Here is a 25357-nt window from a genome sequence, read left to right as displayed (position 1 = left end):
TTCCGTTCTCAAACATATCATTTGGAAGAAGGTCAGAATCGGCATTTTGGTAGTGCTACGGCAGTAAAGAGCATCTACGTATTTCCAACACCGTCAGAGTTTCCAGGTTTACGGACAAGGGTTCCAGTACGAGTCGACAGCCAGACTGTACAGTAGCGAGTGGTCAGCCGAATCGTTGTTTTCACTGTTCAGTCAAATGAACTTGGCATTCGGTTTTTCTTGATAGGAACGAGGTATACTTTTAGTCTATGCTTTCATTCAATCATAACTATTGTGAGCTTATTGTACTCATCAATTAAGAAAGCTTTTGCAGGTTTCCTGAACTTTTCGTTTTCTTCATGTATTCAGTCTTTTCAATTCACTTCACTTACAGGTCATCACGGGTATACCCTTTCACTTGAGGCTTGATATTTAGTCAAACTATGCAGTGTCCTTCATCAATGATAGTGTGGGTATGTAAGGTTTAATTCCGAGACCCATTGTTTTGGGTGCTGGTCGTGCCGTAGTAGCGAGGGAGTGCCCAACATTATGCAGGATTGCTTACAGGAAGTCGGTATCAGAAAATGGATTGGTCAAAATGGACTATGAGAGATGGTATTGGTAATTTTCTTTCACACAATGGTCTCAGAGTTTTTCAGTCGCCGAATGAAATGTGCACAAGTTGTATTCCCGGGAAAGGAACAGGAACAGATGATCGCGTGAACATAGTCAACAGAGACGCTTCAGAACGGCGACAACCAGTAACTGAACCACACCATCTATGACTGATGGTGAAGTGATTTGTTCGTATGTATGTTGGGGCATCATAAAGACAGATCGTTTATCAGTCGTTTAGGAAGTTAGTACCGCAAAGAAACAGCTTGTTATTGCCACACAACAGCATCGAGCGTTGTCCGTGCGTTCCGATTCCAGTTCAAGGTGACCGTCCGGTGGAGCCTGAGTGGCGCTGGTCCGTTCACGCCTCCAGTAAGCAGCAGTATAGTTGAACTTCTAATTTACTTCAAATCCAGTTAATCTGGTGAGGCAATTAAGGTCTGTTTTTCAGAGCACTGCAGACATCCCGTTGGGGCGTAAGCAGGTGCAATTAACAGGCAGCTCACATCAGAATAGTTGAACGACATAAATAAAAACCGTTCAGCTGTGACAGTCTTTCAGTGCCTAGCTGCCATGCTACCCGAAGGAAGCACGAGGACTGAGATTCTACCAGGCTACTCAAACCTGGACAGTAGCAGCCGAAATGCCGTGTTTTGACTCGAACCACAGGCCTTCTCGTCAAGCCCTAATCACTGAGCTACCTGCAACACATTTACTCACTTCTTGTGTAGTCAGTTTCGAAGCTGAACTACTGTATGTAAAAACAATATTCTGATGCTAACTTAAGTTGCTGCAAAACACCAGAATTTGAAGTTACCAACAGGCTACTCTTCAGCTGTAAGCTGCGAAGTACTAGGTTTTTTTCACTTCAAGTCTTTCCAGGGTTAGCTTTATCCAACCCGAAGGAAACTAAATTAGTGTTCTTAAGAGGTCTCGTAAGTGAAGACGACTAAAACAGTTGTTCGAATGGTTTGTGGAAAGTGTATGGTGTGAAATTACTCAGTAATTAGGTGGTTCAATTTTTTGAAGCCTTAAAGGAATGTATCTGACTACTGGGATCCACTTGTGAGTAGATGACCAGGCGAGGGTGGACGGTCAGTTGACTCAATCCTACCCAGGAATACTACGTGTGAGTCGGAAGAACTATCTGCTGAGTTAGCACACTTGATGCTAAGTTCGATAAGCTTAAAATAACAAATTTGAAACTGGGAATTATAATTCAGATTAAGTCCTCTTTCTAACTGATAACCTAGTAATCTGTTTTCTCTAATTTTTTTTCAATCACTCCGATTCACGAATTGTGGGTTTGTCCTAACACATTTTGGGAAACTCGCGGTCAAAACACGCACGTGCTGTCGGATTGTGATGCAACGGTTTGGACAGATTCTCGAGCCAGCGTACGTAATGTTAGCATGTCGAGCCGCCGTTACATTGTGTCGTGTGTGTGCGGACGGGTGTTGCGTCACATTTTATCAGAACAGTCATTCGACGTATGGTCGATACGATCACACTTTCGAGTTACACTACTGAGGGGGTGGCGTTAGTCTGAAACATTAACCACAAGTGTCGTTTCATCTCAATTAGACATTGTGAAGGTTGGTGGGAGGCTGATACCAAATCACGCGTGGCGTACTCACCATAGTCTGCGCGTGGTAGAAAGGGTCAGCACGAACAAAGTGGTCGTATAAAGACCGCTTGCGCAAACCTCTTATTTGTGTGACAAACCACGTTCAATCAGGCTACTGATTAGTTTTACTAACCTGTATAGCATTCAAGCAGACCAAAAAATCACTGAGAAGACACTTCAAAGAAGACCAAATTAGAGTTCACTTTTGATTAACTGACCAGTTCTTTGAGTCGGTTCATCTTTCTTGGTTCTCGTAGTCTCAGCTTCTCACAAGGAAACACAGGTAGGTAAACAAACAAACTGAGATGCTGAAAGTTCCGTTGTGAGCAAGCTATGCTATTAGCGAATCACACTCATTTGCAAACCATTTTGGTTTTGCGAGAGATTCACCTGGAACCAAGCTGAATCTCTCGTTTATGACGTATTACTTCTATTGCCATTGTTATCTATGACCCATGTCGCCCTTGTCCACGTGAAACCCACATTGGTTCGCCATATCCCTGCCTAAAAGGTGGGTAATTGACTTCTGCAACCGACCAAACGCTGACATGTCCCAGAAACCCAAAGAACACTGGTTTTTAGTTTATGTAGGAGGGAAGGAGATTTGGAAACCCTTGGTTACGGACCCAAATAAACATAACGTCAGTTATGAGTGCTTTCATCGATCACCGCTTGAACACCTCTCCACTAAGCCCCAACCAGTTCATTTGGGATTAATATTGGCTTGCATATCAGATGTGATATGTGCCGACGTCCAGAATCGTTTTTATTTGTTGTGGTAGTGTGCCTTGTGGTGTACGAATAATCTGCACTGATGTTAACTTATCATACCGCACAACTATAATCAGTAAAATGTCCATTATTTCCCCATGAGAATCATCGTGGCGTGTCTTTGTTCGTTCTTGCTGCAATAAACCTTTGTGAAATGTTGAAATGTGAGTTCTACTTTCCGATCTGAGACATTCATAGCACCAATAAAGCCGCTTTATCCTTCAATCAGAACCAGTTGTAGAAAAACTGCAGCATTTTCCCTGAAGACCTGATTAGAAATCAGGTTAATTGTGCAGCATCATCCGGCTTAACGACAGATAAGACGGGTTTCCAGGTCGCTCATGAAAAAGTTGATCGTTCTGACGTTTATTTTAATAAATTGGAGTAGAATATTGAATATAGTCTATCCTGGTGGAACAAGTGCCCGTCTGACAACCAGTAGTTAATCAGCGGTTTGATTACCTCTCACTTAGACAGGGCATAGCTTGCTCATCCTTCAATTACGGAAACCATGTGAGGCAGCCACATGTTGACTGCCTTCCACTGGCTTCTCAGAACAAAGTCTCGCACGTCTAGTGAAATTATCCTTCTTCTGAGCTGCCTATTGGTTCATGGTAATGTGAAGAGGTTTGGCAACATCCAATGGAGATTATATCCTGTCCGTGAAGGCAATCTATGCTGAATAGTCTGGAAGCACCGTACAACTGCTTCATCCTTGCCGGGGATCATCAGCAGTGATATTTTTATATTCCTAGGTCAAAATGCAACGGGCTTCTGTGGAATGTCAGTATTGTGTGATACAAATAGCTCTATATTGGAAATATAGCTTAGCTCTTCACTTTTTTGTTATGACTGATGTAAAGTAAGCTGTCAAGTAACATGTAACACGCTTGAGCGAATCGCTTCAACACTCGTTTTGTGAATTCTTGGATGAAATGATGTGCGTATGACTGCTTACCTAGTCGGTGACCCACTGGGCTGCAGGCGAAAGTTGCATTATCACTGACGCCGGACGTGCCAGTGGTAGTCTCGTGGTCTTTCAGCTTGGAAGCAGAGCATGGCCAACGATTTGTGTCCTCAAAAGCTTGTGCTCACGTAACAGCGTGGCAGCGACCGCTCGCTCGCTTAAGGTCAGGCTGTCAAGCCTGAAACTCCGGTCGTCCTCCTGTAAAGTAATGGGTATCTGACAGTATCCAGCTGGCCTACCAGCATGATTTTCAAAGTTGGATTACTGTCTTATCTCACCTCTTGTCGCATGGTGCCAACAGCAAGTTCACATTAATTCATGAAGGCCGAAGGGCGGACAAGCGAAAAGACCTTATTATTGACGCCCACGTTACGATTTCACGTATGGCTTCTCCTCCTCTAGCCTACCTTAGTGTAATTCTGAGCGCTAGGACCGTCAGTTCTATTCGTCTTTCGTCTTTTGTTTGCCCCATACAGTAACAGGTCCAGAAGCCTCGGAAAAAGCTCGAAACCTGGAAAGCCATTTCCTTCGCCACATTACCGTTCGCACTCCAAAACAAGCAGGCCAGTTTGCTGCATCTGTTGTTAATCCGGTCTGTCTGAATTGGCGTGTGCGGTCTGCCGAAACAGAGAAATCAGGACTCGGGTACTAGATTCGTATCAACTGTCCTATCAAATTGCTCCCACCTGTGGTGACAACGTATACCAAAAACCTATTGCACTGGCCGCTACCAAATACCGGGGCAGTGAAAATCGGTACGTACAAAGTAAATGGCACCGAATCCCACTAGAATGCAGTTACGGATGGCACGGAACGATAACTGCCTGTTGGTACTTCCAGAACGCCTATGTGGACTCGAGTCGTGCACTTTTCCGCTGCATACTAATGTATACGGTATGACCTACCAGCGTCTTTCATTCATTAGTCCCCTGAGAAAACTGTGGTTTTACTAGAGGCCGGGAGGTAGATCAACGCCATAGACCTGCTGGAAATGTCCTCAAACTTTGGATCAAGCCGACAGTTTGTGAAGATCGGGAAGTCTACTGCGTTCCGATGCCCGGGGAAGTAGAAGAATGGGAGAATGTTGCAAATGTCCATTCTACTTGTTTAGATCAATCCCTCGAAAACCTCCTGTCCTTGACACTATCATAGGCAACAATAGGTCTGGCAAAGAGAAATGGTCTGTGAGTAGATAGTTGAGGAGTAGATAGTTGTAGTAACTATGCAGGAAATGTGTTTAGCGAAGTCATTGCATGGGGTTCAGGGGTGAATTAGCATCTTCAGCTCTGATCACCGGCTTTTCATAGATGCTACTGATTTTGGACGGTGTATGGTAGTTAGAATCGAGGTGGTTATAAATCAGGTGTTGAAGATATCACAGCCACAAAAACATCTAGTGCCATCAACCACGGTGCTGCAGTAACACATCACGCACGACGAATCATCGAGTGTTGAGTCCTAAGTCCATTTCAGAACCGTGCAACATGCGAGGTAGACAGACAAAGTGTGATTTCAGCAGATGGACATGAGTGAAATTACGAGAAATCTGAGTATTGTTTACCAGAATCCTTGCGACCCTCCTGGTGCGTAACCGGAGACTGCATGAAATAACTCTATCAAAAGTTATCGTGAGGTTGGTTGCTGACTAGGTTGTTTCAGTGTGCTAGGTCGGCGACAGGTCAATTCGCTGTCCGCCTTTTTTCTTCATCCACCTCAAACATTTTTGAAGGTTACACAAAATTTTCTGTCGTACAGCAGTGAAGTTAGTCCCGGGTTTATAGATGTTATTCGCGTTGATGTTGATGCTGACAACGGCAGTGAAGCATCGGTGTTGAACACTGATATCATGCTGTCGATGATGGTAATGATGATGATGATGATGATGACAACGATGACGTAGTTGTGACGTCAGTAATGGTTGAGCAGAGATGGAAAAGAGGCAGAAAAGATATATTTCCATTTAAACCAAATTCATATTTGCAAACTGAGAGTATTGAAGGAAATTTTGACGACCAGTATTATTTACGGCTTTATCCAAGGATGTGTACGTTACAGTGGTCACTGGAGCGAAAGCCACTAAATTGTTTGATGACAGTCAACCTGTATACCCGACTGACTGTCCCGGAAGGCTCCAACTACATATTACATCATTGACGATAGTTTTCTGAGGCCTTTACGATTTAATAATGTTGTCCTACATAGATTCAGACACGGCCTTCCCCAAAGTATTAACATAAATCCTGAAATAAATTGTGATTCTTTACCCACGATTATCTGCTTGATGAATTTGTTTGTTTGTTTGTAATGATAGGGTAAAAGACGGTGTGGCAAGCATGCGTTCCGTTGGTTTAAAAAGTTGGGACCTAACTCATCTTATAGTACAAGTAACGTGATATGTGCTACAATCACTATTTTGTAGTTTCACGCACTTCAGTTGTATTTCACTACATCGTGTCCGGCAGATGACCACATTTAAACTTCCTTCGTTCCTCACTTAATACATGTCCCTCTCTTCCAGAATGCCGCTTTCTCCGCGGCTCGACGACTCAAATGCACCAACGGAATCCCGCGTAATTCAAAACTCTAACGGCTACTATTCAACCGACTTGATACCTAACGCTAACTTCAGTAATCGAACGCATATCGACTCCATGAAAGTCAGTCCAAAGACTTCAGTCGTCCACACGGTGGGAAGTGCCTCGCTGTTAGACCTGGATCCGTCCAGCACTTCTGGTTTCCAAAACTCGTTCCCACAACCTCTAACCACTCGCACCACGACATCGGATCCGGAAGTGGATTGCATGTCTCCGAAACCACTCTACAGAACGAATCTGCTAGAAGAAGATCTACTTCATACATACGGCTCCATCACTGAAACTCGCCTTGACAACATCAACAAAAGTCATCCTGCTCTTCCTGTGGCAGCGAATAAAACGCATGATCCCTGGTACAGCCCTGAACCACATATTGTTGGCCGTATTAAACAACACCTAATGTGCAGTCCACCCATTGAAATACCATTGAATTCTATTTTGCAAACCAATTACCGAACGAATTTCGGGGGTTGGATCACTGGTCAGCCCGTAGAACAGTCGATACAAGAAGCAGTTGCTTCTTCGATGGGCAGTTCATCAGAGCCGGACTGGTCCTGGCCAAGCGTTGAAGTAGAGAATGCTCTCTTGCAGAAGGATTCTTCCGGGCAACAAACACAGACCTACTACAATCCAAATTGCTCCATAGACCCAGCTACTGGAACATACTCTGATTTATCTGGGTCATGCAACCTGCTTTTACCCTGGCAGCCGACGATGGCATTGCACAGTAATATAGAACAACTGGACAGTGACCAACAGTCGATTCACAATGCCGGCAGCTCTTCGACAAGTGCCTCTGTGCCACAAGAAGTCGAGTTAGATGAGGGAATCACTGAAGAAGACGGAGAGTCAAACAGTGGTTCATCGAATGGAACGTTGTCAGGACCAGTCGCCGTGGAAACAGAAAGTCATCCGTCAGTGAAATCAGAGTATTCCGTAGATACTTCGACAAGCTTAGGCTGTGATATCTCACAAAAATTACCCGAGATCGGCGGATCCCCATTGAAGAGCAAATCTGGATATTTTGGTGAGTCAGATATTCTTAAGTGATACAATGAAACCCCATGTCTAGTGCATTCATTAGGAATGAGTTCAGCTGCAACATTCCGTATAAATGTTTTCATTTCGTAACACAGTCTGACATATTTGCTCTCAAGGTACTTGTAAACCGGTAAAAGTTTGCGTACAGTAAGCCATTCTTCTAATAAGTAATCTTGTGACGCGACATAACAATTCTGGAGGAACTTGAAAATTCCACTGTGGAATATTCATAGGGAGCTATTCGGAGCACTGCAAGAAATACCTGGTGAGGGCAATTCTTCTGGTATCAAATGAGTTCTGTTTTTACCAGAGTGGTTACTGTTTTCAATCATGGGTCACCGTTGCTAACCTATGCAAGAAAAACTGCAGGGCAGAATTGAACCAAACGTGTAACTTGCTGTCGATTGGGGGACAGTTGACTGATCATGCAAATTGATCTGAGGAACGAAAACAAGCTAGACAGCACACTATGGCTGTCTTGTTGGCAGGTGTAAACTCAGTCGGTGTCGCATGAGCAGCAAATGCTTGCTCAATCTTACCAGTGCACAGCACATGGTGGATCATCTGACTATCAGAATGGCATTTAAGCTGGATGGGTCGCTTGAATGTGATGGAGGCTGATTCCATGCTGATCTCCTATGATATACAGATAAGTGGGCACATTCAGCTCTAGTGACCGCAATCTGCAAAAGGAATGTATTTAACCTTTACTTCATTTTTAAAAGATGATTGGTCCATCTGGCACCCGAATTACATGCAGCTATACATAAGTGCTTGACCGTTTGAGACCCAAGCGTAGATGAATTCATGGGGAATTTCCGAAGGAGGGGAAATTGCATCCCAAATACGCGCCCGTATTGCGTGTGTACAGAGGATCGGTTTCACTCCAAGGACACCAGCTGGTTGGATAAGCAAGGCTACCAAGCTGCCGGAGTAGAAAACATAGTGAAGAGAATATTCCAAACCGAACCCTTGCGTCTCACTCTTGAGTCAGTCAGCTATTGTCACGAGTTGGTTCTCTGGACTCGGTCCGTACAATTCTGTACATTTATCATAATGCAGAGCAATTCATATGGGTGAAACATAATAAGGTGGTTCGATGGCAATTTACAAACATCTATGAAGACTATAAAAGATACAAATAAGTGGTATGGACATAATACGCTACTCGTACTCTTCCTGAAAACTCTTCGGCAGCCCGCGACTGGTTTCACTCTTCGTGTGGCTCACCAGGTAGGCGCAGTTCCCCAGTTCCCATCAACTTCATGTTCCACTTGAACCCAAATTGCACGAAATTCGACCTATGAGCTCATTTACATATTAACCTGGTTTTGACAGGAGACGCACATTTAACCTAACTGAATCTCTTGTTTACGGTGTTCTTAATCAGCTGAACATGCTGCCCCATGTTTCAGTTTGTACGATATTCAGGAAATCTCAAGGTATGAACATCTACTGAGGTTTTAAGAGATCCTACTCGGTTGCTCACCTGATCACAAGCAAAATCCATTCAAAAGTTGTTTTTAGAGTAATTTTCTGAGGATTTCGAACACTTATGTGGTTATATGGGATGGTATAGCGTGCTGGGAAAGCAAGCCTCTTGCAACATCACTGAGGCTTGATTTTTATCCTTAAGGTCACACGACCACTTGGCTTTTATCTATTGTTCCTTGGGTCCATTACTATGGGACCGCTGTATAGTCATTGGTAGGAACTATACTCCCATGAAAGTAAACCTTTGTTCTGTCAAAAGATTTTCGCAGCCGTTAGCTTTCTTTGGTGAGACAGCTATATTCTAACACAGGTCCTTACCCCTCTGATTCTGCTTTGATATTGTAATATGCACGCTATAGAAGTACCAGGGGACAGTGATTCTCCGAAGGCAGGTGTTCACGACAATTTCTGTGGATGGAAAACAGAAATAAAGCTCATGAGCCAAAGCCCAGTAAGCAAGGTTGTGCATCACCAATACTTACATATGAATCAATCAAAATGTCAGACACCGTATACTACACTGGCCTCCTTTTTGAAGAACACCGTCCCAGGTGTACCATGGCCTACGTGAACCGGCCAGTGCTAGTGGTGTGGTGCGTTAAGCTGATGAGCGTGTGCAGAGGTTGCTGTATCTGGGGCTGCGTCTACCGTGTGTGAGTGAGCAACGTGCTAGCTCTGAGGCCTGTATGCACATATGTAGAACCAGGATCTCTGTGGTAGGTCTACCAGTGTGTGGTAGCCATCCTGGCGTGGTCGCCAATTGTGTAATATGCACGCTATGGAAGCACCTGGGGACAGTGATTCTCCGACGGCAGGTGTTCACGACAATTTCTGTGGGTGGAAAACAGAAATAAAGTTCATGAGCCAAAGCCCAGTAAGCAAAGTTGTACATCACCAATACTTACATATGAATCAATCAAAATGACAGACATCGTATACTACAATATCGGTACTGTACGCCGTGCCGTGATTGACTTTTACCATTGCAAGCTACTGATCCCAGTTCGTGCACCAGCCACTCACCGTGTACTATCATCAGACGAGTAGAATTACCCCAAGTATTGAGAGAGGGAAGGTAATTTTGGAACAACGAGCATAGTTTTTCAGCCCATGCGTTCGAATGTCCCGCTTGTTCTTCGAACGGTCGCCACCCACAAAGCAACCTTGTTCGACTTCAGCAAGCCATTCGACTTCTACTATGGCCATGGCGACCTGCCACATCCACTGTATGTTTACCCATACTGATAAGGCGAGTAAACAAGCAGCGGTAATGACAGGCGCGGCAGCAGCAGCAGCAACAGCAATAGAACCAGCAGCAGCACTCCGGACAGCAAACTCATGTATCCGACTAACATGGGAGGAAACCATGTAACTTCAGAGAAAAAAAACAAAACTGGTGGGGTGGACGTGTGCTTGTGCAGCTGCCTATCCTCATCACTGCATTCCAGCATAGGAGCTCTATTCTGCTCTATTCATACAGAATCACGGATCATGAGGTGTGATGTCTCGGTTTCGCAGACGACCTGATTGTTTTAAGCATGGTAACTGACCACAATTCATTACACGCAACAGTTCCAACTTTTCTATTGTTCGGCAGGATTCGCACCTTGATGTGTCACGTGTCTGATAAGCCATGTACGCCTGACAGCCTACCACTGTTTACTTGCGCATTACAGCTTACACCAGTGTTGAAAAACGGTCGATAAATGTTAGTTTTTCCACTTTATTACATTTAGTAAAGAGGGTCAGTTGAAAATCGATCATGAAACGGAGGAATCTTCAGGCGGATTTCCTGTTCCAAAGTCAACACTATTACGAAACTCATAAGATTGAAGCTGCTTCTCACAAATGAAGAATAAAAGAGCCTCTCAAACCTTAAAGTAGTCGATAGCACTGTGATCAGAGCGACTATCGGAGGGGGAGGGGTTGAAGTTGTCTCCGTAGTTTTCTGAATCATCTGGGAGTCGGGTTCATGGTTTATAGTGGAAGCCAATGTTCACCTTCTTAGAGGTCCCACTGAAGAAAAGGTTTCCAAAGATCTGATCGTGTCTAAAATTGGCGTCCTTTAAATCGTTTAGTATGATTTAGGAACATCCGTATTTCACTGTCATTTAGGTTGGGTTGTCACCACGTTCACTCGGTATTGATAAACGCACAAACTTCGGCTGTGTTGCTTAGGAGCAGTTGACTTGACCGTGAATATTATAGCCATTTATACCTATTTCTTTCCAACCAACTTGTGTTGAGGATGTTTAATGTCTGCAATCGGTAGCGATTCACACTGACTGCATTCAACTGTCCCATTATGATAGAAGTACGTGCGATCGGAATTCCCACTTTAGTGATGCTCCGTTCTATTCAACATGGACGCTGTTAAGGATTCAGACAAACTGATCCACAGAAGTGTTCACTTGTGGCTATTTGGCTTGCCCGGATATGTTTCTGTGCGACAACACTTGTGGTTCATTCTACATGTTTCCATACTGTGCGTGATACGGAAGCCCATTAGGAAACTATTCACCCAGGCGGATTTTTGCTCTGCTGGAAAAGCAGGCTCAGAATATTCATTCTGAATATGTTCTCGATACTGAGAATGAAGGGTATTTCATACGGTTCTTCAGACATATTTGCAACGGACATCTTTTTCCCCGTCTGCTTATGATTTATTGCTGCCTTGTTTTTCTACAGAATCCCACTCCCCATTAGGAATCAGGACAGGCGGTGAAATGGTCCAATGTGTTCGCTGTGGTATGTATAACCCCAGTTCATCGTTAGAATGGGCACGAGACGAAGTAACCGGATTGTTTCTTTGCGCGTATTGTGTATCCTATCGACCCTATCCTCCATCTGAGGCATCAAGTGCGACTGCATCGAGTGAACAGACATCATCAGTTATCTTCGGTGATCACTACCAACATCCGGAACTTCGTGTGCCCTGTACATACCCGTCTTCTCCAAGAAATCAAAATACTATGAGGGATGAAGATCACCGGGCCTATGGCTTCACCAAAATTAGCCCTTTACCAGGTATTATATCACATAGAAAACGACTCTCCAATTATCGTTATTTCAGATGTTTCTTTCGTGTATTGACTGAATTTGAATCCGTATGTAATTGCTAGTATGCAAAATCATTTAGAACAGACGGGTTACATATCACACGTTTTTTAGGAAGTAGTGAATCAAGGGTGGGGTAACTAACAAAAGTAGTCCGGAGTACAACTATTAACCTGTGGTAGAACGAATTACTCATGTGTGTAGCATGATCAGCCATCTAGAGATGTGCTACATTAACACCGCTGAGCGATTACCAACTATATTTATAAGATATTCGTTCAGCAGTGATACCCTTCCGGTGCTTTGCTGTCATGTCATGAGAAGGAATCACGAGGACTGGGCTGTTACCACGCTGTCCAAGCCTAGATAGAAGAAATCGAGATGGAGAGGTTGGGTTTTAACCGCGGACCTTCCAGTCAGTAAATTCACGCTCTGGTCACTGAGCCATCTCGCTCCAGCAAGTAGATTTATTTGATCATCAGTGGACAGAAGGACAGAGATGCTCCCCAGTACCATGGCAACTGAGTGTTTTGGAAAGGAGGGTTCCAACTTTTGAAACACGGTATCCTTCATCTAAGTGCGGACTCGTCTTTGGTTGGACGGTTTGTTGAAAATTGGTTTTGGATCCTCATCGCTTTTCAAGAAAGTAGGTCTTGCCGCTTGTACAAGGAGAGTCCTAAAAACTATAGTGTCACACAGCGACAATCTCTAGACGATTTAAGTCGGGCTGACCAAGCTTACGTTATGATTCACAGAATGAGCTCCTTAAAATCTACAGTGACCGTGATAGTCCATCTAGTTTGTGAAAAATACCTTGCGAATATGGCAGTCCCAAATGATTCACAGCCTCCCGGCATTAGTGAAGCTGTCTGTTTTGCGAGTGTCTTCCATTTCGAGACTAACTAGCCACGTATATTTTTAGTAAGGAAGCCTCAGATGCTACTGTGGACCTTGGGAAGCGGACATGTTTCTCCAGTGGAAGTTGTGTTGGAGATGGTTACAAGACTGATCAGCCGTGGGGTTCTCGGTGGTTCTGACTTGCAACCATCACTATACGGAGCGCTGAAACAAGGACAATCAAACTGCAAACAATAATAGTCAGCGAAGGACAGCAACTATTTATCAGGGTGACCAAAATGTCTTAGTTTCAGGCCACAACTCAGTAGTGTTTTAAACTCGAATAAATGTCAAATTATCAGTACCAATAAGAGCTTTATCTCCTAAATGGCGATGCAATAAATTAAAAGAAGAAAACAAAGATTGCCTCACTTTTCCGTCGGTATGGCCTCCCATATTTTGCAGTATATTTTCTTGGAAGGACAGATTACTCAGCTGTGCACAATTCACAATTTGTGTACAACTTGGGTTCAAGTAGAAGGTTAGCGTGACAGAAATTCGGAATGTGCGCCTACAAGACGGGCTCTAAGAAGGATGAAATCGGTCGTCTTCTGTCAAACAACGTTTCGTAATCGAGTTTAGTGAGCGACAGTCCAAAACAAAAGATTATGATATTTACAATAGTACCATTTACCCCTTCTCTACATCAGCGTCTGCAGTTTCACAGAGTGCTCATGAATCTCTTCAACGCAGACGGACGAAGTGACATAAGTTATAGGACGAAGTCTCACACAAACCACAAAGACTTTGGCTTGATTCTTCGTCTAGTTCCTTGCCTAAGGTTGACGATACCCGTAAACGTGCCATTTCCTGCAAGGCGAAAGCAATGTTTCCCTCGAGATGTTGCCAATAATTTAGGACAGCAAATAGAATGTGCTGACGGAAATTCGAAACAGCTGTTTGCTGTATAAGGACCTTTAAACGAGGTGGCGAACTTTTTTTAGCGCTCTCCTGAGCTACCGTCGTTTAGTGAGCGACAGTCCAAAACAAAAGATTATGATATTTACAATAGTACCATTTACCCCTTCTCTACATCAGCGTCTGCAGTTTCACAGAGTGCTCATGAATCTCTTCAACGCAGACGGACGAAGTGACATAAGTTATAGGACGAAGTCTCACACAAACCACAAAGACTTTGGCTTGATTCTTCGTCTAGTTCCTTGCCTAAGGTTGACGATACCCGTAAACGTGCCATTTCCTGCAAGGCGAAAGCAATGTTTCCCTCGAGATGTTGCCAATAATTTAGGACAGCAAATAGAATGTGCTGACGGAAATTCGAAACAGCTGTTTGCTGTATAAGGACCTTTAAACGAGGTGGCGAACTTTTTTTTAGCGCTCTCCTGGAGCTACCGTCTTTTTAGTCTTGATGATAGTTGGGTCCCTCCCTTGATCAAACGAATGTTGCACCTTACTGCTGAAATTATTTTTATTATCAATATTGTTGTGATTGTTATTGAGGCTTGTTTAAACCGGCCTCACCAACTCCTCCTGAATCAGTATGAAGAAAACTCTGCAGTCAATCTTTGATCTAGGTAAGGTCATTAATTATAACATATTTCCAAATCGAACAAATCATAGAGATATTTCGTACCCTATGTGCTGTTTATTCATTCTTGTTTCATTTTCGCCGTTCCTAGTCGGAAATGATGAACCTTTGCGTGGATCAAGGCAGCAAAGTTTGCAGACAGTAACACCTGTACCTGACGGGTACAGCTGTGATATACCATCTTCGCAGGTTTTTCGTTATCCAACTTTGTTCGACCCTTTGGGAATTTCGACCCATCACAACAGACCGTACGAAAATGAACCCGGAGAACTTCATTGTATGGACAATGTACTCCAAACAGATTATCCCTCTGGCAGAACAGCTCCTTCCCAATCACTGAACATTAGCGCATATTGGTCAGACAACAGTCTTCTTCGAAAATCATCCCGATGTTCCACCCTGGACAGTCAATCGGAACCCCCTCTCCTATCGAAACGAATCGATACACCCTATGTCCCGCCGACTTCTCGTTCATTCGGATGGGAGTACAGTGCGCAGATTCCTTTGGGTTTTTTGAGTAAACCGTATTGGGGTGAACCAGTTTTTTCCCCATGTTCATCGCAGGCGATCACCGGCACACTTCGCAATAGCAGTTTACGTCCAAATGGTGAGGAATTGAAAAGAAGCTCCTGGTCTTACATCCATCCACCCCGAAAAGAGCCTGACAGTCCGGGCTTTCAACGAAAACAAAATGGAAGTCAGACTCCTACTTTTGAATCCACCATGGTGAGTTGGTTTGATGATATTTTTACGTGGCTTGTGAGACGACTCTGTCGTGGTTGGATTAGCAACAGAACGGATTTCTGAGCACAACATTTCGGTGAGATACTGAAGTAATAGACAAATTACTGGGTAGGTGTATGTTTGATGTGATCCTCTGTTTCAAACAGTTCACTATCCCCAAAATATGGAACGACAACGCTTGTGTTATAACACTCTTAGGCGTCAGACTTAACTTTGGGAAAATGTTGTGGTCGACTGTTAGTTGCGTTTCTGGATTGTCTATTTACGTACCGAAGGAAGAGAGAAGAAAAGACCGAGCAGCAGATTTTTTCGAAGCTTGTGTGACCCCCTGGCCAACTGATTTAGAACTGCAGGTTATCCAAGTGCCACTCTCATAATGAGTTGGTCACTGAGGAGAAGCCTAACACAACCGCACTTTTGGTGGTTGGAAAAAGTCTGGCAAACTGTTCCGCAGAGCAAACTGATAGGACTATACCGAGCACTACTGTATTGTACTCCGACTTTTGAACCAGAAGTTTGTAGATGGGGCCTTCGGTCGCTCTGCTGTTCAAGTGAAAGGATAACGACAATAGCCCAGTCCGTGCACAATTGAGAACTACACAACCACCAGTAATGTTATGTCACATGGCATCGTCAGCCAGAGAGCCTAACTTGTTTTATATGTGGGGAGGGTGGCAGGCGAGAACAGGATGCTCCTCTCACTTCCCATCTGTCTCCATTATTATCTCCCAACTCTCTTTCCACACCATTTATCTGTAGAAATATAGATGTATCAGTCCTTTCCTTAATAAACTGACGACTAGCCTACCACTACTCACTTTCGTCATTGTGCGCCTGCTTTCAAGTCGAACATGCCTTGTTTCCCCCACAGTCTTTAAAGTTGGATCTCCTGAACAAGATGACAAATCTGTTGCTTCTGGCGCGCTTTTACTATCTTATTGGTGAACATCTGGTGCGTTTTCGACGCCAGTATACATTGTCCGAGTGTGGAAATCCAGTTCTGGGCATCTGTTGTTTGTATACTGTCGAGTACGAACTTCAGGCGATCCTAAAGTCGATTGTAATGTGAAGAGATTTGGTGATCATAACATTACGATTTCGTCCAGTCACTGAAGCGAATCTATGCTGACAAGCTGTCAGGCACTGTACAGTGATTTCATCCTTACTTGAGGTCATCAAATGTGCACTTATCACAAAACTCAAGGGGATGGCTGTAATGGGTTGCTTCTGCTCCAGTAGAGACGTTGGTTTTCTATATTCGACTATTTTCCGCTCATGCACCAATCAGCTGTACCTCGGATCCGAGGAATATAATTCTTACCACAAACTTGCCACTTTGTCCAGAACACAAAAGTCTCATCTCAAAACTAGGAACCCACAGGAAATGCTATCCGATCCGATCCAGAATTCATAATAATGGAGTTCCTGTTCAGTAGTATTGAAGCTATGTGTAGTGGGTGCTATTGCGCTGCGGCGCTTTTGCCCATTGGAGAGCAACCACAAGGCCAAAAAATCAAAAACATTAGCTACTGATCATAAGCCTTTATTATTGACACATGATTTTCCTGGGATACCCAATAAGACCATGCTCTTGTCCGGTGAAAACTTCTGGTAAGTTTGCAGGTACCTTCTCATTAATTAACCCATAATTTAGTTATCGAAAATCTCTCTGATCTGGGCCCACCAAAACATTATTTGTGACGCCGTAAAGGTTGTATCTCTAAGAAGTTTCAAGTGAGGAAGAACAGTCTTATGACCGAGATTTTCGACTGCGGTGTTACTGAGCCCCCACTGGACAATTTTTGGATTGTCAAACAACCACATTCGCTGCTTGACACAACATTTTATTGCCTCGGACGCTGAGCATATTTCACCCATAAGGGTTGTTAGACGTCATCACAAGCCTAATCTGCCTATAAACCAAGAGATGGGAACACTAGGTGGTGCAAAATGGGGAAGCTGGAAAAACCAGAAACGACCAAAAGGCATAAATCAAGGCCCAGGAAGCAGGCCGTTAGTGAATGCTGAGCGAGTTATTTCCCATATCACTTGAACAATCTGTCCTCCCTCACACCGAGATCTTTCACTCGACCTACTCAGTTCTACGAATGTAAGTTTTTCCTTATTCTTCGTGATACTAGCATCCCTCCGTATCGAGTACCACTGCTGAAAACCACATGCATTGCAACAAAATTAATCAGAGTAGGCGATGGACTTTTGTTTGACTAGGGTACTCCCTATCTGTATACATCTGTGCACACTGGCGACGACGACGATGTTGTTTTTGCTGCTATATTTACTACTAATGCTGCGGCTTATGATGATGATGATGATGATGATGATGATGATGATGATGATGATGACAATGATGACGATGATGATGACGATGATGACGATGATAATGGTGGCCTTGATGATGATGGTGATGATGATGATGATGATGATAATGGAGGTTGGCACACACGTTATTTTTGGTTGGTCACCTCAGTTAGTAGCTCGGCATAGAAACTATGTCCAGTAGTTGCCATTCGTCTCATTGAGTGATTGATGTTGGCTTCAGGCTGATCAGCAATGGCCGGACGACTATTTACACAGCCCTGACCATCAGATATTCTAGGATTAGTCCACTGAGCACTGGATGTTCCACTTAGGCTTTGGAGGCACAAAGGTTTTGCAAAAAAACTCCTTTTTTTCAAGGAAAGTGTCCACCTTATTAGTATTACCCGATTTCCTCAGAGCAGAACCTTAGCTTAGATTTGAAAAAGGGCAAATGTCTATACCCGATGCTTTGCATACCATTATAACTTGGTTCCAATGCAGAGGGGCTTCTTATTAGTGTTGGAATCAAGAAAAACTCGACTGGAGTTTTAAAACAGAAAAATGTTTCACTGCAAGTGAAGAACACTAACGCCTTGGCAATAACTGAGAAGTCAGGGATTACGATGGAATCAAAAATAGAAGCAGTGCAGTATTTACATGCTTCAGTGTCACAGATCATAAGCTGAATGCAGTGACTTTATGAATTCCCATTTAGTGTTGTGATGAAGAGTCCAAACTGAGTAAAAATAATAAGGCATGATATGAACAGCCTCCTGACATTTGAATCCAGTCGTATCTAGTGGACTATATTTCCTTCTGACTACATTGGGAACTCGTTTTCTTGATCGGGGATGCGTTGTTAGGTTGATGGGTAATCCTATACAGCAAAGGAACTCCGTGAAAGTATAAAACAACCTTTCTGTATGGGGCGGTGATCCTAAAATTAGCATTGTCTGACTGGGCCTTCACAAGAGCATCAACATTCCGAAGTGAACAAATTAATGTCACTAATTAACTGAAACGTGTGTTCCCTTGTTTAGGACCTGAAGCCGTTCACACCACCGAGACTCTGTAACTTCTCGAAGTTTGTATGGATATCATGCCGTTTTTATAAATAATCGACTGTATATTGCGGGCCATAATTCTGGACTTGGTATCCGACGACCACCATTATGTGGATTCAACTAAGTAGACTGAGTATGTAATCTAGGTTCGGTTTATTACTAATATAGCCCACATGATGGTCCAAGACGGATACCTTTAAGTTCAAGTATTATGCTATTTTCATCTGTCAGCACATACTGTTGGTATTCCGCAACTTTAAAGCCAAAATCGTATCAGGTGTGACCTCATGTCACCATTGTTGTATCGACGAGGCAGAATAATGGCTCGCAAAAGCTGGCCATTCGTGAGTGCATAGGGTGCCTCCCGTGAGTAGTGTGGGCCACCAGACAAATGTTGCCGTGAGTAGTGACTGTTCAGTTAAGCCCACTGCCTTACCTTAAGTGATCATTGAGTTTGGAAGGGTGAAGAGGACGCTACCAAGAACTACCTGTAATCATGCAGCGACTGAATCGAATTCGGAAGTCACATGAGCCAATTCGAAAACTGTATAAATCTGCCTCACTCCGAAGACGAAGAAGATACTGTATTGGAACTCGTTCAGCCGTGATAAATGGATCGGAAAATGGCCATATCGACCGGAAGAAAGTGATACTCAGCTGTTAGGAAACGTTTCAATTGTGTGGTCCAGGTAAGTTACTTGCGGGAAAGATGAAATATTTTCGTCATTCGATATTATGAAGATGGTTGTTCGAGAGGCGATTGTGACGACAAATGAACTACTCTCGGTAAATGGAATTGCACGAAAGATGTCATACTGCGTTTCTACATGCCAATTACATCACAAAATCGCGGTTAATTTTTTCGCAGTATTTGGCTACTCACGGCCACATCCTAGATCAGACTTTCACTCTGTTGTGAACCTATCGGTGATCTTGAGAGAAGTTTATGGAAGCTGTTGGATCTTTCGTATCACCGCGGACAAGAGAAGATAACTGGTGACGTTCTGGAAAATCCGAAAAAAAGCGGTGTTAATGTATTTCAGTGGTAAAAAGAAAAACATTTTGCTTCTGGCAAAATACGCTTATTCGGACAAGAGAAGATAACTGGTGACGTTCTGGAAAATCCGAAAAAAAGCGGTGTTAATGTATTTCAGTTGGAGACATTACAAGATATGGCTGCCAACCGATGTCAATGGCGTTCTTGTTGTCAGTTTCTATCCAGATTGCCTGAGTGAATGTCTGGAGGTGTAGGCACCTCGGAACGATTGTGGTAAGCTAGCACTAAATCCTTTCCCAGTCCACCTTTATTCTTTTCTTTACAATTAGGCTTTCAAATAAATCATGGCTGTACGACAGCGAAGCATCGGTGTTGAAGACTGATGTCACGCTGTCGATGATGATGACGTTCATTCGCATATAAAGCTGTCGTTAACGGGGAGCTCAGATGAACCACGGCTGAAACTCTGATTTATGCTGCACAAAAACTGCCTCGAGTTTCGGTAGGTACGATATTCGAGATGTTGCTGCGTATGTTTTCAACATAAGACTCAGTGTATGTCTGCCAGGAGCTCAGCTCACCATTTGATTCATCCCTATTGGGAGTCATCATATAAGCGTTTCCCCCCAGTTTCCAGCATACCAGAAAAAGGTCAGTCGGAATTCACTTGAGACTCTTGTTAGCATCAACGTAAGTTGCAAATGAACGCAGTTGGCCACGAGTATTCGATGATTTCTTCAAGTTGAACATAAAGCTGGTAAAAACTCGGAGAAACCGTCTACTTCTCGAGTGCCAAAGAGACGTTTCATCTTCTCATGAAGCAGCTGTCCTGCACCTTAATTCTTCAGCGCCATATAATTTCACATCCCATGGTATCCTGTATTGTTCCGATGAGTTTGCACACCTAGTCGCATGCGAGCTTTTGTACAGTCATCCCAATTCTGAGGTTCGTACTTTGGGAGAGGGCAACAACGCGTCGGAATAATAGGTGATTTTGATGTTCTCTAGTACTGCTGTTTGACTTCAGGTCACATACTGACTTGCTAGCTGTATGACCTCATAAGCCCTGAGTGTGAGAAAGATGGCGGAATAAAAGGGGAAATGTCTAACAAAAGAAAAGACCCCATGCCTACCGCTTTCCACTTTTTTCGAACTATCCTGAAACTCGGATATGAATTTGCATGCGTATATGAAGTGCAACGGATTTTTTAGAAGTGTTGCAGAAATCTTCTTTTTAGACCTTCTCATCACCTGATATATGTCAGCAACTTTCAGGAACAAATCACATGCTTGATGTTTGACTGCTATGAAGCTGCCCAACTGTTTTTTTCTAAATTGTAGCTCAATTTACATCAAGCCAACAGACGTCCGGGGCAAATATGTACCAACTGCAACACGTCTGCAACGACGCTTTGGCGGCGAAACGCTGAGGGTGATCCCGTGTGCAACGCTTGTGGACTGTATTACAAATTGCATAAGGTAACTGCGAGCAGCAATCTTATATAGTGCTACGCTGTGCGTCTTTACTGACTAGAGATTTTCAAAATTTTAAACACACTGTCAAACAGCAGGGATTTCATTTGTACGGCTTCTGCAATTTGTTCCAATAATGCATTGAAGTTGACTAGACTTCACCTTGGATAACCTGAATGGGTCACTGTTTAGAATAAGGCCATCGAGTACCTTGTAATCTGCAGCATCACATATACATTTTTACGAATAGTATGGTTTGCAACGATCCCTAATACAGTCATCGTGTCATAAATATCAGCCTGTTTCAACAGTCGTTCTGCCAATCCATCCAGCCCAAAATGTAATTCCGTCAAACCTAATCTATGTCCGGTCATAATGCATGATAGTCGCCTCAGAAATGAAGGTTCTTAGATCACCTTGGTTCCCTGACCGCCTACCAAAGTTACTGGTTATACTTTCGAGTCCAGTTGTAATATTATCTTTGCAGTGACGTTCCAGTACAACAAAATTTATCATGCTAAGAAAAGTTTCGTTGCAAAAGTTGACTTGTTGGGACGAAGTTCTTTGTAACACTAATGTTTGAATAAGGAAACCGACGTGTTAAAATTTTGTTCGTTATAACGGGTCAATTCCAGAAGGCTTCTTAAATTATGTAGCACTGATAAGAAACAGTCTTTAGTTCGAAGTTTGGATGAAGGCTCTTTTGAGCCTAGGACCAACAGTGCTGATCATATGGTCGCTTGCTTAAATTCCTAGACGGGTTAACAACCCATGGAGGCATTCATATAAGGTTCGTAACTTCACGCGACCTCATGAAACTGCTGAGAAAGAAGTCTACTGTACTTGAAAATCTCAATTGCTGAACGGATCCAGGTTTACTTGCCCTGTGTAGGGGTGAGTCGCATTAGAATGACTATCGTAGGTCTGTATTATTGTCGAGAAAAATCGCCATACATGATCAAATGGACTAACCAAGCAACTGGGCTAAAATTACTGTCATCTATTCGCCAAGTACCGATTCGTTCCGGTATTTACGTTGATGTAATTTTCTGCCTCCTTGCAGTTTACAGGTTCATCTGCGGATACACTGAATCAACAAGGTATCTAACTCCAAGGGTAACTGAACGTACAGCCCCCAGATTTCTTTCAACCAGAGAAGAAATGAAATCCATTGCTAAGAACCACAGAAATTCAACTGAGGACAACTCTAGTCAGCAAGGATAGTGTGCAGTTCAACAGCTTTATCTCTGTGGGGACTTTCACGGCCCTATGCGCTCTGTTTTGCAAATAGAGGAAAAAAGAACGGTGCTGCATAAAAGTCTGGGAACCAATGCTTAGGAGCACTGTGCTCACTTAGGGATTCGAAGAACAGTTTCAAAAATCCTCTTTCAGAATTCGCAGCATTCGTTATCGGTTAATAGTGACGAGTGGGAATTTAATATTTTATTGACAGGTGGCATATCAAAACTTATTCGGTTTACAAGAAAAATGAAGGTTGGTAGATATTGTTTACAGCCAAATAATATTGCAGATTCAGAATGCAAAAGAACCAAAGTCTGATTGTTGTGCCACTGTCTCATGTGCTTTCAGGTGAATCGTCCAATTTCAATGAAAAAAGAGGGAATTCAGACACGCAAGCGTAAACCAAGAATGGTTTCATGTCGGTCATCAGCTCACATTATTAGTGGGTCCCACCAGGCTGGCCTGAAAAATGGAAAAACCTCCACCAGAAGCGGATCACAAAAAACAGTAAGTATTATTCTAGGTGGGGTTTTGTCAAAGTAACAATGGTTTGAATGGGGTCAGCTATTCGCCGACTCAACCGCTAACATTAATTGCTTAGATATCGTGCATGCAAAGGCATTTCTCCGTCTAAATTGCGCAATGATTATATTTTGTTGGTAATTGATCAGGTGGCTGTTGATCTGTTCGCCGAGCTTGGCAACACATTACATTTTGTCTCAAATTGGCTTAACGTTGCTTTGTGGATTACTGGAAAACATGTCCCACAGACAGCGCCACCAAACAGTAATCTAAGCAGCTCTACGGGCCATTTTGAAAATTCGTGTTACATGATAGCCTTTCAGCTAGGGGCGAGTGTATCATGAGATGAACAACCAATCATGGGGTGAACTGCCCACATAGTACAGTTAATCCAAAATAAAAACTGTGGAAGGACACGAATCATAACTTAGGAAACACTCAGACTCGTAATTTCATAGAGCCAATTTAAATGAATCAGCACTTCTTCACAGCGTTTCAGACGGTGTGCATAATTCCTAGTATGATCCCTGGATGACTTAGTCAAAAAAACCTGTTTGTCATCGATCCTCACGTAGACCGAGACTTGCTTTCTAACCAAATGACAATTCACTACTGATCAGCTTAATCTAACGGAACCAACAGTTGGTCAGACTGTGACTCTTGCCTTGTTCAATGAACCCGCACCTCCCATAAAACTAGTCTTAAGCTCGGCAGCTTCTCGTTTGTGTGATGTGACGAGTTAGCAGTTCTCTTCTCAGGTGAATTAGTTCGTCTTTAATATAAGTTCTACAAGGACTCACTACCGGTGATACTTTTTGTATACAAGCGTCCAATATGCTAGAGTTTTGAAGACTTTTCGGGGCACACAAAATTGTGTCACGAATTTCTACCCCGATAGTACTTACTATGATACCTTTGGTATTGCTTTATTCCAGCAGACAAATCAGGGAACGAAAGCGAAGCTGATGGAGGAACGCTGGGCAGAGCGGCTCGATTCTGAAACACTCAAAGCTGAACCCATATTCCCTGCGCCACCCTTCTACCCAAACGAAGACTCAGCTACTTCTGACTTTTCATCAGGGTTCCTTTGAACTCAAATCAATGATCATTTTGGACCCCATTAGGCTGTGATAAGACAGGATATGTGCGGACGACTTGGCTGCGTCTGACTGCATGATTAGTTTCCGCAACCCTCAAAGGTTGTGTTCTCTTATCTCGTGAAAACAATGCATTTAAGTCTCTCCTTTCTTCCTCTAGGTTTACCCTTTCTCCTCATTCAGATTCCATTCATACTGCGAACATGGAAATGAACATCTTTCGTGAACCCATTTTGTTGTACATAGCACGACACAACTAACAACTTTTCTGTAATTTTGTGATTGTGACCTGCTTTGATTAGCTCCAACCCCGAGTTGATACAATACGAGAAAAAGGATGTCGTATCAAAGATGTAATTTCTGAGTGTTAGTGGACACAGGGGACACTGACGTAAGGGGAGCTTGTGGTGGTGTGGGAGGTGTAATTAATATGGGCGTGTTTGGACTTAGTTTCAAAATAACAACAAAACTTCTCGATGGTTAAGCTGCACTAGGTGAACCAGGAGTCCTTCGCGGTGTTGTGTCTGGCATTCACATCAAAAGTGTTGCCCTTTTTATGCCACGGTTTCTCAAGTGCACCAGGTTTCGCATGCCTGAATTTCAAACAGTGGTCTCCTTTGAGAAATCTGCCCTCTTGAGTTTTTAAAAAAAATATTTCTTCCCCTGAAAGTGCCACTTTCCAAGCCATTGGTATTTCACATACCATACAGTAGGATTATTGTACGAATAGCGTATCCGAAATAACAGGATATATTTTACTTGAGCGAGTTAAACTGGATGAGGCTTTTGTGATTACTTCAAAATCATTTTCCGAGTTAAGCAGCCTTTGATTAAGTATGCCTGATATTATGTTAACCGAAATGCAGCACCTACCACCCGGAATACTGAATTCTATTATCCTACTTGCGTCTTTCAGATCTACACCTCTATGTCTAGTTAGTTTTTTTTCGACAGCAAAAAGTGTTGGCTGCCGATGAGGTGTAAGGAAAATTGGGCTCCAAATTTCCCCACACATTCAGTTGCTCATCCCTTCGTAATATCACGTGTGCTGTTGTAATGCTGCTCGAAATAAATACGAAGCAATCCTATTGAGAATTCATCTCGTGCAGAAAACATGTAGACCCGAGAAGAATCAATGTAGATCCATTAAATATAGTCATTCGCTACCAAGGCCAGAAATTTTCAGTGAAAGTCATGCCTGAAGAGTTAAAAACGTTTGGTGACTTCGAGAATCTTCGTTTACCCATTTCATTTTACAGTATCCAAGTAACTTGTTATTTCCCACAATTCTGGAAGGCCTGATAATTCGCC

At 43.2% G+C, this 25357-nt stretch overlaps 1 protein-coding gene across 1 annotated transcript; it reads left to right on the top strand.

Annotated features, from left to right (window-relative positions):
• Positions 1–6478: 6478 nt before the first annotated feature.
• On the top strand, positions 6479–24040 carry T265_06810 (hypothetical protein; the record flags this gene model as incomplete). The annotated part of the gene is made up of 7 exons (XM_009172184.1): positions 6479–7599; positions 11802–12115; positions 14680–15314; positions 17562–17806; positions 19870–19962; positions 21077–21191; positions 23885–24040. The coding sequence occupies 7 exons, from the start codon at positions 6479–6481 to the stop codon at positions 24038–24040; spliced, it is 2679 nt and encodes an 892-aa protein (XP_009170448.1).
• Between the last annotated feature and the right edge of the window lie 1317 nt (positions 24041–25357).

This window comes from Opisthorchis viverrini (assembly GCF_000715545.1).
Source record: "Opisthorchis viverrini unplaced genomic scaffold opera_v5_149, whole genome shotgun sequence".
Lineage (NCBI taxonomy): Eukaryota > Metazoa > Platyhelminthes > Trematoda > Opisthorchiida > Opisthorchiidae > Opisthorchis > Opisthorchis viverrini.
Note: the sequence above shows the minus strand (reverse complement) of the source record. Positions and strands in the feature narration are given on the sequence as shown.